General features: G+C 38.7%; 1 protein-coding gene across 2 annotated transcripts in view; it reads left to right on the top strand.

Moving 5' to 3' along the window:
- rnf128.L (ring finger protein 128 L homeolog) overlaps window positions 1–16,045 on the top strand; it is a 92,837-nt gene extending 76,792 nt beyond the window's left edge. Inside the window, exons 3-7 of one of the 2 annotated variants that reach the window (XM_018229264.2) lie at window positions 2,514–2,585; window positions 6,493–6,575; window positions 9,649–9,745; window positions 13,936–14,101; window positions 14,661–16,045. In XM_018229264.2, coding sequence (XP_018084753.1) covers window positions 2,514–2,585; window positions 6,493–6,575; window positions 9,649–9,745; window positions 13,936–14,101; window positions 14,661–14,776 — 534 coding nt within the window. In that variant the 3' untranslated portion in view covers window positions 14,777–16,045. 2 annotated transcript variants of the gene reach the window in all.
- Window positions 16,046–16,660: the final 615 nt, after the last annotated feature.

Genomic DNA, 16,660 nt, shown 5'->3' with positions numbered 1-16,660 from the left:
GACCTGTATAGTAGGTGCTCTAAAGACCAATCTTGGCACAGTTCAAATGTCCCTGATCAGCCGATGTACAAGCGTGGAACTTAAAGGGGTTGTTCACCTTCAAATGAACTTTTAGGACGATGTAGAGAACGATATTCTGAGACAATTTGAATTTGGTTTTCATTTTTTATTATTTGTAGTTTTTGAGCTAATTTAGCTTTTTATCCAGAAGCTCTCCAGTTAGCATTTTTAGCAATCTGGTAGTTGGGTGCAAATTATCCTAGCAACCATGCACTGATTTGAATAAATAAACTGTCAAATTAATAGGAGATGACTTGTAATAAAAAGTAGCAATAACATTACATTTGTAGCCTTACGGGTAGGGATGCACCGAATTCACTACTTTGGATTCGGCCAAACCCCCGAATCCTTTGCGAGAGATTCGGCCGAATACCGAACTGAATCCTAATTTGCATATGCAAATTGGGGGTGGGAAGGGGAAAACATTTTTACTTCCTTATTTTGTGACAAAAAGTCACGCGATTTCTCTTCCCGGCTCAAATTGGCATATGCAAATTTGGATTCGGTTCAGCTGGGCAGAAGGATTCGGACGAATCCTGCTGAAAAAGGCCGAATCCTGGATTCATCTAAGTCAGAAGAAAAAGACAAATAATTAAAATAACGATAAAAATAAATAATGACAACCAATTGAAAAGTTGCCTAGAATGGGCCATTCTATAACATACTAAAAGTTAGCAGAAAAGGGACCCACCCCTTCAAGTGATGTGTCATAGCAGACCGCAGTCTTGCTGCTCTTCATTCATCTAAACAAACTGGTGAACAGTTACGTTGGGGAGATTGGGCGCGGGGCGTGGAGCTAGGGGTCTTCGGCCCTCACACAATGAAAAGAAAGAAGAATTTCATATTGTCTAAGAAGCATGTTGTCTATATTACTAAAAAAAAATGTTAGAACTAAAAATGAATTAGAACATTTACTAACAGGCAAGATAAAAGTGAGCTGTCAGTGTTACCTGTTGGACAGATGTATGCCCTGATAATGACATTTTATTTAAGGGATAATAAAGATGAATTGTGTGATTTTTTTTGTCTCAGGCATGGAAGCCTTTCTGTTTACTTTTTGCCAATATCCCTTTAGCAATATTTAAAGTACAAGCTGGAGACAGCCCTGCCTACAACTACTGTTTAACCTTGCTCTTGCCACAGACTTTTAGCACGCTTGTTTATTGGAGGTCACGCCGCATGCTATTGATTTGCACAAATCCTCCTGTGAAGTGACTGGCACCAGCTGGTTCTACAGATATGTGGAATCTTGTGCAATGCACCGATTTATAGTTTGAGCAAACATAACTTTCACTGTTGATTTAGTGAACTGCCAGGTATTAACCCCTTCCACCACTGATTATTTTGCTTAAAGGAGAACTAAAGCCTAAGTAAAAAAGTAGGCTAGAAATATCATACATTATGTTTTGGGCTTCTGTACCAGACAAAGGCAAACACAGCCCTTTAGCAGAAAAGATCTGTGTCTCCAAAGATGCCCCAGTAGCTTCCCATCTTCTTTTCCACTGATTCACTGCACATGCTCTGTGCTGCTGTCACTTACTGAGCTTAGGGACCCACTCACAATATACAGCAGAATATGAATGTCACAATATAAGGCTGATTGCTAATTAATACAGATAATTACTATATGGCAGCACAGAAACCAGTGCAATTAGCATCAGAATTTAATAATCAACCTTATATTACAGGCCAACCTCATTTTCTGCTTGATAATTTGCGACGGCCCCTGAGCTTACACTTTCGCAGACACTTTCCAAGATGGTGACCCTCTGTGACAACTTTGATGTCCTGGATCATTGCTACTATTGACAAGCTGAAACTTTAGGCTGGTGCAATTAGTTTAGTATGTAAAATATTTATAGGGTTTAGTTAGGAAGAAATTGGGCACCCTCCCTATCCGCATCTCCAAATCTCTTTAAGGGCCCCCTTCTTTTCTAACACCATAAGGGTACAAACCAGATCTGCACAGAGTGTCAAGATTAATTTTTAAATGCACCAGATTATCAGATTTAACGGATCAAGTCACCCTGTACACCCCATGTACATGCCCAGCTTTAGGTGGAAATATAAATTTTTTTTTCCTTGAGATTTTCCTGTCTGAGTCCAATATGGTGTTTTTCATTCAGTAGTATTACAGGCGATGTCTGACCAACGGGGGAGTTTTGACCACTGCTGTAAAAACATACTATATGCCACTGGGTTTACCTGAGATCTAAGCCATTTTGCTCCAATTTAGCAAACATTTGCACTGATAATTCAACTACAGGAAGATCTAGGTAGCAAAAATTGTATGGAATGCTATGGAATACTACTCCATCTGTATTATAAACACCTGTACCATGATTCCTACAATGGGTAAAACATTGGCTGAAGGGGGATGTATTAATAAAAAAAAATTGGGTTATTGTTCCACTAAACAGAGAGCTGACAATGTGTCTTATTGCATTTTTCAGAAAAGGTTAAAAGCAGAAGCAAAGAAGGCTATCGGTAAGCTCCAGCTTCGAACCATCAAGCAAGGAGATAAGGTAACGACACACGAATATGCTTTCTATACTCTAATTGTTTCTTAATTATTTTCTATATTTTTTTTATCTACTGCAGCTGCCTGTAACCTTTACATCAGAACCAAACCAATTGTTCAGGCTCAAATAAGAAGCCATTGGTAGATAGAGGATAGGCTTGACATTTGTTTGCTTACACGCTTATGATGGAAAATTGAAGGTTACCTGAGAAGCTGTCATATCACTGAACCATGAATTACTGCTGAGCTTTCTGACATCACTGGCATGTGGTTAAGTAGAATGAGGCTTAACTGCTGCGAAGATGTTTTAGCTTTATTGTAATGATCTTGATGGAGGGAAACCGTGTATATACTCCTTTAAGGATGTTTCTATACTAGTTGCTCATATACCCTTCAAATGCATCTTTTATTTAAGGTGGTTCTCCATGAGGTGTCAATCTGTAAAACTCATAGTTTGAGAATAATGAAGATTTAGCAAAGCTTAGCCACCCCCCAAAAGAGACTAAACTGTAAGACATCATTGTATAACTGAGCACCAGAAATAACAAACACCCAAAGAATTTCATGGCAATTGAATCCGATTTGTATCAAACCTAACATGACAAACACCCAAAAAATTTCAAGGCAGTTTAATCCGATTTATATTGAATCACACATGCAACTGCACAATTTAACTCATTGGCTGCAATTTTGCCCAACTCATCAGCACCTTTCATTTGCAATTATATTAGTAGTTATGGGGAAGAAACACTACAGAGTGGGAAACAATGGCAACTTGTGCCCAAAATTGCACTTTGCATACTGCATTTGTGCTCATAATTGAGCCCTTTACTACTACAGGGTGGATATCCCTGGCAAAAAAAGATTGCTTTCCATTACTAGGTCATGACTTACAGACATTTCTGCTTGGCTAAGGGCGCTTACAGACGAGCGTTTTTACCTGCGCTCCCCCTTCCGTTTTTCTGTGTTCAGCCGCAGGGGAGTGCAGGGATAGACGCATTACATTTTTTCCAATGGGGCTGTACTCACACAGGCGCGTGTAGGCGCCGAACGTAGGTTGAGACGCAACATGCTGCATTTTTCCTACGTTCGGCGCCTACACGCACCTGTGTGAGTACAGCCCCATTGGAAAAAATGTAATGCGTCTATCCCTGCGCTCCCCTGCGGCTGAACGCAGAAAAACAGAACGCAGGGGAGCGCAGGTAAAAACGCTCGTCTGTAAGAGCCCTTATGGTAAATCCACTAGTAATTTAGTTGTTCATTCAGACAAACCTGAGGATAAACCGAATAGCTGGGGTACTGAGGTGGAGGGCCTTGTTAAAGAACATTGTTATTGTCCTCTTCTTCCATTTTACTTACAGATTAATTTTTCTCGTTGACTCAGCAAATAAATGTTACAATGTAAGCATTTTCAGTAATTAAATAACAAACCCTTATCTAGTGAAGATTGCAAAGCTACTTATGTAGGAGCCACTTTTGCAATTTAGAAAGGGCTGCAGAATGCATTGACTGAGTTTTAAGTTAGTTCCACACTGGGCTGTTTCTCAGCCTGTATATAAGGAAAGGGAATTTCATTTTTTAGTCCTTACACAAGTAACAATAGAAACCCTTCCCCAGCTAGGCCTGCCAGTAATTGCATAAAATAATGCTATAGAATTTCGAGTTAAAAACAGAAATCTTTGTTGCCACCACTTTTCTTGGGAAAACAGAGGCGTCAAAAGACTGGAAAGTGTTGCACATAACTTTCCATTGTAGTCATGCTCATAATGACAATACTGGTCTTTTATCATCTCATCTTTTGCCTATTAAAGGGATGGTTCTGTTACGGGAGCTGTTATCTGGTTACCTTCCCATTGTTCTGTTGTTAGGCTGCGGGGGGGGGGGGCAGCTGGGAAACTGACAATATGTCAGATTTCAGAATTAAATATAAAAAAAATCTGTTTGCTCTTTTGAGAAACGGATTTCAGTGCAGAATTCTGCTGGAGCAGCACTATTAACTTATGTGTTTTGGGGAAAAAAAATGTATTTTTATAGTTTTTCTAATGACTTTTTCCAGTTTTCAAATGACCCCATCTAAAATCAAATGCTCTGTGAGGTTACAAATGTATTGTTACTGCTACTTTTTGTTACTTATCTTTCTATTCAGGCCTCTCCTATTCGTATTCCAGTCTCTTATTCATATCACTGCGTCAGCCTGGGTGCAGGCACATGGAGCGTATTTCTGTGCAGAAATGCTCACGCATTTCATATAAATACTCTTTACATTTAATTGATACTCATCCCACAGTTTGTAATTGTTTTGTTTCTATCGTACTACCTGTGGTCTCCCTAATGGTAATGTTACAGCTACAAAATGCCAAAAAAATACCCTGCCATAGACAATACTGACAATTCTCTCTGCTTAAACGATCAAAATGTATAATTTCTCAAAAATGTCTTTGAATGCATTTTTGAGCGATTTGAGTGTTTTAGCAGAGACACTTCTCCGTACTGTCACGTTTTGTAGCGTTGACACAACGGGGCAACAAATATTGCCTGGATTAACTGGCAGAATGTGGTGAAGCCCAACAAATAACCAAAAATAAGAACAATAAACATTACAAACGGCTTATCAGCCGTGTAAAAAAACATTGACAAAATTCCACCTCACTCATATGAATCTGTGCACTCTGGGACATACATCCTGTGTCCCCTGTTCCCAGCAGGAACAGCTTTTTGTTAAAGGCAAGTTTTAGATTTATGGAATTTTGGAAAATGAAATCACATACAGGCAGAATGCCTAGGGTGTCTCTGGCTATAGTTCTTTGCCACCACCTCTACAATATTCAGTATGTCAATTAATAAGGAGGCACCTGCAATGAAAAGAGAGCTCTTTTCCATGTTTTTGTGTGTTTCCCTATTTGATCTCACTGATTACTTTCTGCAATCCTTGTTTTCAAGACTATTGGATTGTATGGTGCTAACTTGCTGGCTGTCTGGGCTACTGAGTGTAACTTGTAAACAAAAACAAGGTATTTCTAGAGGGAACAGAGTGTGTTGAGTCACTGCTGGATAAATGACTGTTTTACTTGTTCTCCTCCTGCGTGACCTCAGCAGGTTCCCTCTAGCGATTATACAGCTGTATCCACACAGGAGCTAATTGTTGTTCTCTTCCTCTCGTGCTACACCCTCTGCCTGCCATACACTCTGCTATCATCATATTATCCTCCTAAATGAAGTTAAATGAAATCACTAGAGCATCCTTCACATCAGTCTCTGCCCCAGAGGAGCTTACAATCTAAGGGCCCTGTCACATTCACACAATCTGGGCCATTTCATCAGGAACTAGTTTGAGTTTGGCTAATATTTTGCATTGTTATAAAGTAGTGGAAATTATTACCGTAGACACTCATCCAGGGGGTTAAATTGCTTAAATTATCCACTGGAATAGCAAACAAAGCTCTAGTAGTTCCAAATATATATGCTGTACAGAAGTACACGGGCCGTGGATAATCTTGCCACTTGCACATTTTATATTTATGGCAGCCAATATCAAGTCATTTTACACTTAAAGTGATACAGGTATTAGACCTGTTATCCAGAATGCTAGGGACCTGGGATTTTCCGGATAAGTGATCTTTCCATAATTTGGATCTTCATACCTTAAGACTACTAGAAAATCATGTAAACATTAATTAAACCCGATAAGATTGTTTTGCTGCCAATAAGGATTAATTGTCTCTTGTTTGGATCAGGTACAAGGTGCTGTTTTATTATTACAGAGAAAAACGAAATCATTTCTTAAAAACCTGGAGTATTTGGTTGAAATGGAGCCTAAATGTCTTTAGAAAAGGGATGCAATTAAGAGGAAAAAGTTGCAAGTATATTTATTGTTTTGTTTGTGTTGTTCACATTCTTTTTATTATCCCTAGGTACTTGGTCCTGATGGAGATAGCTGCGCTGTGTGTATTGAGCCCTACAAGCCAAGTGATGTTGTGCGCATTTTAACCTGCAAGTAAGTATTTACTGTTATTTTGGGTGTCGGAACATGTTCCTTTAAGAGTTTTCTACACAATTGTAACCAATGAATAACTAACGAATAACTAACAGTGCCACAGAAAGCCACAACATGTAGGGTTTTATTTGTTACCTGTGGGCAGTAGTGGCAGAACAATACCATTTTTAAAGTGGTCATTCACCCAAAAAATAAGTTTTTTTTCATAATAAAAGGAAATGTAAGTACAACTTTCCATTGTACATTAATTACATATTTTCAATGGACTCCTGGTGCTGAAGCTTTAGGGTAAAGACACGCGGCAATTCGGGGAGATTAGTCGCCCAGCGACAAATCTCCTCTTCGAGGGACTAATCTCCCTGAACAGCCTTCCCGCTGGGTAGAATGAAAATCGCAGGCGGGATGGCACTCGGAGCGCTTCATTTTCCGAAGTCGCCTGAATTTTCCTTGTGAGGCAAAATTAAGCGATCCGCCGGCGATTTTCGTTCTAGTCGGCAGGGAGGCAGTTCGGGGAGATTAGTCGCCCCACAGAAGAGTCGCCTAGTCGTTCTAGTCGCCGGGCGACTTGTCTCCCCAAATAGCCGCGTGTCTCTGCACTTAAACTGTGTTGCGAGCCATCTGATTGATACAATGGGAAGAGAATCCTGTGAGATATGTTTTAGGAGTCACACCCATAAACAGAGAAAGAGAGAACCACCGTACATTGTTATTTCTGTGTAGCATCCCAATCCTTTTAGGAAACCTACATTAAATACGTACAATACCATGTAATAAGTGAGAATATTAATATGTCTCAAAAAGCAATGTAGGGATATTTGCATAGTCATTACTTGTGTTCACATTTTTCTGGCATCATGGTGTATACAAAGTGTCATTTCTTGTGCAGCATGGTGCCAGAAGTGATGGTGACATGTGATTAGCTAGGTAAGTCAGCACAAAGGATAAAGGGTTATTTATTAAAGTCAAAATTCCAAAAACCTGAAAAATTTATGTTTTCTTACTATAAAATCCAAATTTTTAGTGGAAAAGAAAAACGTGATTTTTTCAGAATTTATTATACCTCAAGGATGGCAAAAGTCATAATCCAAAAATCCGGCATCTCATGCCTGCCGAGGTTGCCTATAAATCAATGGAAGAAGTCCTGAAGATTATCTTGATATGCGCTGGGTTTCGTGCAATAATCTGAAGATTTCATGGTTTTCGGGCAAAAATCTGAAAAAAAAAGAAAAAATTTGTATAATTAATTTTTTTCACTTTTTTCCGGGTTTTTTCTTGCACAGGAAATTTTCGGGAAAATGTAATGATACAGAAGGGGAAAAAAAACATGGGGATTCGATCGGAGTGTTTTTCAGAAAATAATGAGATAAATTCAGACTTTTATAAATGGGTATTTAAGTGTTATGTGTAGGGCTCCATTGCAGTCATGCTCTGAACATTAAACTTTACGCCTTATTTAGCACAACAATGCAGAATTTCTACAAAATACACAAATAAAGAGTGTTAATTAACAATTTTTTTTTAATAATGTTCATAAACCGTACTTAATCGCATGCAAGTTTGCAAATATTTTAGCAGTTATGCTTGCATTGTGCTGTTGTGTAATATTGATTTACTAGTTCTAGTGTAATTGCCCCTCGCTTGGCCAGTTTATTTTGTAGAGGTCCAGCAAACATCAATGATAACAAGCCTAGGTCAAAAATTGATCAACTGTAGGGAAAAAAAGTACAGCAAAGCATACATTAAAAAAATGGTGGATAATTGTGCAGTAACAGTGTCACTTTAAGGGCATTGTTTAGTATAAAAATAAAAACTGGGTAAATAGATAGGCTGTGCAAAATGAAAAATGTTTTTAAAGGCATACTGTCATGGGAAAACATTTTTTTTTCAAAACACATCAGTTAATAGTGCTGCTCCAGCAGAATTCTGCACTGAAATCCATTTCTCAAACAGATTTTTTTATATTCAGTTTTGAAATCTGACATGGGGCTGCTAGACATTTTGTCAATTTCCCAGCTGCCCCATGACATGTGACTTGTGCCTGCACTTTAGGAGAGAAATGCTTTCTGGCAGGCTGCTGTTTTTCCTTCTCAATGTAACTGAATGTGTCTCAGTGGGACATGGGTTTTTACTATTGAGCACTGTTCTTAGATCTACCAGGCAGCTGTTATCTTGTGTTAGGGAGCTGTTATCTGGTTACCTTCCCATTGTTCTTTTGTTTGGCTGCTGTGTGGGAAAAGGGAGGGGGTGATATCACTCCAACTTGCAGTACAGCAGTAAAGAGTGATTGAAGTTTATCAGAGCACAAGTCACATGACTTGGGGCAGCTGGGAAATTGACAATATGTCTAGCCCCATGTCAGATTTCAAAATTGAATATAAAAAAAATCTGTTTGCTCTTTTGAGAAATGGATTTCAGTGCAGAATTATGGTGGAGCAGCACTATTAACTGATTCATTTTGAAAAACATTTTTTTCCCCATGACCGTATTATAGATATGACCCTTTAATATAGTTAGCTAGCCAAAAATGTAGTTTATAAAGGCTGGAGCACTACTTCCTGCTTTTCAGCTCTCTTGGTTTCCACGGATTGGTTACCAGGCAGTAACCAATCAGTGACTTGAAGGATGGGGGGGCATATACATCATAAGCGTTTGAGTTTGAATCTGAGCTGCATGCCAAGAATCAATTGCAAACTCACTGAGCAGTTATGTCCCATGTGTCCTCCCTTCAAGTCACTGACTGACTCAGAGTTAGAGATCTGAAAAGCAGGAAGTAATGTTTTGTTCTGTTGTGTTAGACATCCAATCACTCCAGCCTTTATACCTTACATTTTTGGCTAACTAACCATATTGAATTTTTGTTTTATTTTGCACAGCCTTTTTAATTAGATTTTTACTGAACTGTTCCTTTAATTGTGAACTGTGGTACAGGTCATTGTGTCTTGAGGAAGACCATGGAAGTACGTTGTTTTGACTGTCTCTTCCCTCGATTTTGAGAATGAGCTGGAGAACCTTTACAGTTTATGAAATGTAAAGAATGCAGCACATTTTCTACGTCTTTTTATTCCTTTTTTAGCCATTTCTTCCATAAGAATTGCATTGATCCCTGGCTGCTTGAACACCGAACATGTCCAATGTGCAAGTGCGACATTCTAAAATCACTTGGAATTGCAGTAAGTGCTCTACCTCCTCAATTACCTATTTCATTTGAGAGGCTTTAGTGTGGCATCTCTGTGTTGGAAATCTTAGTTAGTAAGAACTGGGAGAGCCAGTCTTGGGCATTTCAGCTTTTGTACAACCACAAATGTCAGCATCCACCAACTGATGGTCTAACTGGGCTGGAACTTTTAGTTCTGAACGGTGTGGTGTACTGAAAATGCTAAACTCCGTCACAAGGTACACAAATTATATGTTGCATCACTCCCAAGCCATGTGCTTGTTTTATGGAAGGAAATACCAGATGAGTAATAATAGAACATGTGTTTAATTTTGCTCGCCATGCTATTTTCAGTCATCTGCCATCTGGACCTGTGCTGCAAGTTCCTCTCCTCCCTGCAAGTTCTACTCCATCTACGTGTGCTGTTCTGGTAGACACGAACTAGCCTGAGAGTACCTGTTTCTGTCTATTTTCTTTGTTTAAGTCTCTTAAAGAACAGTAACATCAAAAAATGAAAGTGATTTAAAGTAAGAAAAATTTAACGCAGTGTTGCGCTGCACTGGTAAAACTGTTGTGTTTGCTTCAGAAACAATACTGTTGTTTATATAAATTAGCTAATGTGTAGCAATGGGGGCAGCCACTCAAAGGAGAAAAGGCTCAGGTTACACAGCAGATAGCAGATAAGCTCTGTAGAACATGATGGTGTTATCTGTTATCTATTAGTTAACCTGTGCCATATAGCCTTTTTTCAATTTCTGCCATTGCTCCACAGCAGCTTGTTTATATGAACTATAGTTGTGTTTCTGAAGCAAACAGATCAGTTTTACCAGTGCAGGGCAACACTAAATGATATTTTCATTACTTTAGAACTTTCTTTAAGATTTACAGTACTGTCTGGGAGAATTCTTGAAAAACCTTGTTTTACATGGTCATAGCCAACATTTATTAACTAGGACCTGCAAGTTGCATAACACCATAATATTCAACAAATAATTCAGATTTTTAAATTTACCAGTTAGTGAACTGAACTTCAGCTCCCAAAATTGCTTTTCCAGCCTTAGTTAATGCTAGGCTTAGCATGCCCAGGGTCATCCAACCTGCCCAGGGCCCTTTCATATGCTCCGACCAGGTAGAACAATCAGATACTGCCATGTTGGATATATTCTGGAGGTAACACTTCTTTCACAACAGTTTGTTTCTGATCTAAAAAGTCAGTGTACTGATTGACAATGGTTGGAGTCATAGGGGCAAATTCACTAAGATGCGAAGTTGTGCCAGGCGTAACTTCGCCGCACTTCGCCAGACGAAGTTTCGTCTGGGCTCCGCAAATTCACTAAAATCCGAAGTTGCGCACAGGGGTAGTGTAAGGTTGCGAAGTTGCGCTAGCGAAGGCTAATTTGCATACGACGCGAAATTCAAATTTCAATGGAGGAACACGTATCTGCACTACAAATGCCTAGAAAACCTTCAAATCAGCCAATATGTGCCCACTGTCTAGGTAAGTTGCCATGAGTCAGGAAATGTAGGGGGGAGGAAGGGGAGCCCCAAAAAATTTTCGATCTTTTTCAGCCTATCAGCCATCATGTAGAAAACACGCCAGCGTTTTTTGGGCCTTAGAAAAAATTTTGACTTTTTTGAAACAATCCATATCTACTCTATTGCGCTTCGCCAGGTCTGAGGTGGCGAAGGAAGTCTAGCGTAAAAGGTAGCGTTCGCTACACTCCGCAAGTTAGTGAATTTGCGTAGTTTCGTCGCTAGCGAAGATTCGCCTGGCGTAAGGTTGCGAAGTAACACTAGCGAAACTACGCCAGCGTTCGTTAGTGAATTTGCGCAGTAGCAAAAATGCCAAACGCTAGCGAATTAACGCTAGTGTTCGGCGCTTCGCGCCTTAGTGAATTTGCCCCATAGCTGGGGCACCATGTAGATAGTTACATGTACAGTAGTTGAGCTGGATGTAGATAAAGATAATATTGGTTATTTTATTTTGCACATTAGTTAGTCCTAATGAGAAGCATATTTTAGTTGCTAATATAATGTCACTATGATCTGGAAACACCTGGCACCTTACAGATATAAAGCGGTATATTCTGGTTTAGTGCTGCCAGCTTTTTAAACACAAGCTGTGGCACCAGACTAGTGTGCTTTATGCATACACGTAGTTTTTGACAGGGATATAGACTCACTGTGCTGCCAAGACATACATTAATGTATGAAATAATACATTGTGTTAATTAACCTCACTTTTTTATACATAGTTTGGATTGTTTTTTTTAACTGGAATTCCTCTGGTTATAGGGGGAAATGTGTTAATACTTACAGTTTTAAAGTGCTCTTGCACTAAAAACTCCTTTGATAAATATGAAAAATATCGGATAGTGGGAAAAATCAATATATGTGACCTAATTTTCGGCCACGTATCAATTGGGCAGGACCTATACAGCTCTATGCAATGGGGATTTATCCATTTTTGTGGTAATGTGATTAACTACCTTCCAAGAACCAAGAAGTTACCAATATGGAGCAGAGACAATTTCCCTTTAAGCTGTTTATCTTAAGAAATAATAAACCATAGATTTTACCTAAGCAAAACAATAGATTTGTATATTCAGCACAAGCCCAGTTCACTACTCTTGTGTTGAACAAAGGGGTGGGAACTAAGTATAAATCACAACAACAAATCCGATATTTCCCATGGCTCCCAAAAGCAAATAGGAATTGCTTGATAACAGTGCCTGCTAACAGCCACAGCTGTCTTTTAAATGTACATGACTTTTAGATTGTAAAGGAAAACTATATGTGATGTTTATAAATTTGTAGCCTGTTATTATCTCTCCTTAGGGTAAGGGCACACCTGGTGATTCGGGGAGATTTAGTCGCCTGGCGACTAATCGCCTCTTCTTTGGGGCAACTAATCACCCCGAATGCCTTCCCTCTGACTTATATTGAAAAGTCGCCTGCGGCATGGCACATGCGGCCAGGTGACTTATCGCCAGGTGTGCCCTTACCCTTATGTAGCATGCTATCAAAACGGTTTATTCCATTTTTATGTTTGCTTCAAATCACAGTAGAATGTGAGGGTAGAGCTTGCAAGCTCACCTGTCCTGAACCATACTTACATTTGTGCAACATCACCATCTAGTGGTCAACATGTACGGTAAATTTATTAGCCAGTTCCAGCCACAGCAAATAATTAAAAGAAACAGACCTACAAGAGCATGCAAACTTAATTGCTGAAAGTTGTAATCACTGGGGGTGGCAAAATATTAGGCACCCCTCTAATGATCTCCTGTTAGCTCCATGCACTGTACTCAACACAATACAAATATGGAATATCTTGTCCAGAAACCCAATATCCATAAAGCTCCACATTACAGGAAGGCCATCTCCCATCCAGTCCATTTTAAGCAATAAATGTTAAATATTATTTTCTTTTTATCTGTAATAATAAAACAGTATCTTGTACTTGATGGTAACTAAGCTTCATGACCCATATTGGTAGCAAAACAATATTAGGTTTATTTAATGCTTAAATATTTTCAATTTACATATTCTGAACTAAATTACAAATGTCCGAATGCAAATCATGAACACCGCCCAGCATGCTGCTTAGAACTCATGTGCATGGCCCAAATTAGTTCTTGGATATGAGTGCAATACAATGTAGTACTTTTAAATTGTGTACTGGTATGGGACATTTTTTCCATACCTGTAAGGGGTCTTTCTGTAATTTGGATCACCATACCTTGTTTACTAAAAAGTGATTAAAACTGTAATTAAACCCAATAAGATGGTTTTGCCACCTATAAGAATTAATTATATTTTAATTATGATAAAGTACAAGGTGTTGTTTTATTATTAATAAGAAAAAGGAAACCATTTTCTAAAATTTTTATAAAATGGAGTCTATGGGAGATGGCCTTTCCGTAATTCGGAGCTTTGTGGATACCTGGTTTCCAAATAACGGATCCTATACCTGTACACCTATACCTATACCTCAACACAGTTTATGTGCTAGGATCAAAACACTTGGAAACAATGCACCCAGCATAGCTTACAATACTTTGGCACATAGCTCCCCACTGACCTACAGCCAAACATTTGCAGTAGGCAGTTCATTTCTATTAAGTCACTATTGAACTGGTTGACCTATTTTCTACTTGATTTTTTTTTTTCAATATGTCTTTTTTTTCTCTTGGGTATTTAAAGGAAGATGAAGAGGAAGGCACAAGTGTAGCAATACCTTCTGTTTCTAGTGAATTGCAGAGGAGCACAGTGCAAATAACAGAAGAGGAGAATCACAGTGAGACGGCTTCTTCTGGCTATGCATCTGTTCGAGGTGGAGATGAACAAGTGGATGAAGGACAGCACATTTGTGGGTTTTTCCCTTTTATTTTACTTTAATCCTTTGGTTATAGAAAAAGATGTACAGGGTTATAATCCAATTACTCGATTTAGGTCAAGTATAGCAAGTGTATTGAGGGTTTGTATTTAGGGGCAGATACTGTAGATTGGGATGATATCTGCTGCTCCATCCTCTATTCTGGCATCATGCACTGGGCTACATTTTTGAGCAATCTGGGCCTCAATAGATAATACTTGGTGATGATTCAATATGAAATTGAATTGTGGACAATTTCAACCAGTTTCCACCTTCCATGAAGGCAAAAAAATATGTCCATTATCCTAAATCCTATGAAGAATACAAATGCTACACAAGCCAATATGGCTTCCATTTATAAATAGAAATGATAGGTGCCTTCACATTGCACCATACATCCTTCATAGCTAAGAAAGTGGAATGCGCCTACACCCTCCTATTTTACTGTTAGAACAGAAAATGAAAAGAATGTGTCCCCCTGAAAGTATGATACATATGTACTGGCTTTTTGACTCCTGTTGTAGTGATTAAATAAAAATGGTTACCTTCACAGATGAGAACACAGAGCTTGTACACGAGGCCTCAGCTACATCTATTGAAGTCCTTCCGCACATGGACAACCCTGGTTTCGAAAGTGAGGATGTCCACGTTCATGAGATGAAATCCTGAGTTCCCCAGGGAACGCTGTCCTGTTTCAGCTGGGACAGTCGCACATTTTAACCAGACCTCTTTTTTTTTTTTTTTCTTGTAAAAGCTACTGACTAGCAATAATTCCATGCCTTGTTAGTGAAAAGAAAAGGGAACCCTGAAATTTGATAGGAAGAAAGGGAAAAATCTGTTTAACAAATAACTGCATTAGATGTGCCGAAATCTTTTTTGCATGCGGCTTCTAATTTTAATGCACACTTTATTCTTATGAAGATTCTACAAATTGTATTTTTTATTGTATCAGAGCAAAATCATTTCTAGTTTTATATTATAATGCATACACATAGAATATCTTTTTTTTTTTCTTTCTAGATACCTCATGAAATAAATGATCTGATATGTACTATATATTAATATTCTTATAGGGATGTTAAGTGGTTCCATAATTCTTGTTCTGTTTTATAAAGAATATTAATGTTCAGAAATCTTGGTAGGGCCAAGCCTTTTGCATGCTTATTTTACTGTTGTTATGTAAAAGGGCTTTAAACTAAAAGGGATTTGAGTGAAATGTCAGCTAATACAGCAATAACGTACATATCCAGATGGTCTATAAGTTATAATTATTCTTTATCCAGCAATATTTTGTCCCCTGGTGCAAGCAGGATGACAGACAAGTGAGCTCAGTGTGTTTTTAAAAGCATGCTATATTAACGGTTGTCACGGTTTATCCTTTGTGTTGTTTTACCTTGTGCCTTTATCTAACCTATTTTCCAGTTCTACTTGCTAATTTTTTTGTCTCTCATATCTGCTGCTACTATCTCTTGCCTTGGGTCTTTCTCTTGCACTGTAGGAAATGTGTTTTAGCACTGAACTCCTAAGTAAGGGTAATTTGTCACCAGAGAAAAAAAATGCATGAATGTGGACGACAAATCTCCAAAAAAATGTTCCTCCGCCAGTAATAATTGAAATTGCCGGTAAAACCTACATGCCACTTCGTTCTATCCGAAGTTGCCCCCCTAGGAAACATCGGGGCAACACATAGGTTTTACCACTGGCGATTTCAATTATTGCCTGTGGAGAAGCATTTTCTGGAGATTTTCGCCCGCAGTCATGCATTTTATAAAGGGTGACAAACTTCCCAGAATGCAGATCACTAAAACAATAAGTGAGGGGAAGCAACTTTCTCATGATAGGTGGCCTTAAAGTTGATGACAGGTTTATCCCATTTAACAGCTTCCTAAAAACAATAGCTGCGAGGGAAAGGCTTTCCTGCTCATGCATTTGTTTAAAGGTATTCTGTCATGATTTTTATGGTGTAGTATTTATTCCTAAATTATACTGCAAATAATGCACTCCACCATGTAAAATTTTATTCCTGAACCAACAAGTATATATATATTTTTTAGTTGTAATATCAGTGTGTAGGCAGCCATCTTGGGTCATTTTGCCTGATCCTGTGCTTTCAGAAAAGCCAGCACTTTAGGATGGAATTATTTTCAGAAAAGCTATTGTTTCTCCTACTCAATGTAACTGGAGGAGTCACAATGGGACTTTTCTACTATTGAGTCCTGTTCTAATATCTACCATGGAGCTGTTAACTGTTGTTAGGCTACTGATGGGAAAGGGGGGTGATATCCATCCAACTTGTATTGCAGCAGTAAAGAGTGACTGAAGTTTATCAGAGCACTAGTCAGATGTTCGATCGCACCTGGGAAACTAACAACATGTCTAACCCCATGTCAGATTTCAAAATGTAATATATAAAAAAATCTGCTCTTGAAAAAATTTCAGTGCAGAAGTCTGCTGGAGCAGCACTATTAACTGATGTGTTTGGGGGGGGGGGGGAAAGCATGTTTTCCTGTGACAGAATCCCTTTAACTACACATTTGAGTACCCCCCCCAACA

This window comes from Xenopus laevis, chromosome 8L (assembly GCF_017654675.1).
Source record: "Xenopus laevis strain J_2021 chromosome 8L, Xenopus_laevis_v10.1, whole genome shotgun sequence".
Taxonomy (NCBI): domain Eukaryota; kingdom Metazoa; phylum Chordata; class Amphibia; order Anura; family Pipidae; genus Xenopus; species Xenopus laevis.
The sequence above is the reverse complement of the archived record's forward strand: the minus strand, read 5'-3'. Positions and strand labels throughout refer to the sequence as shown.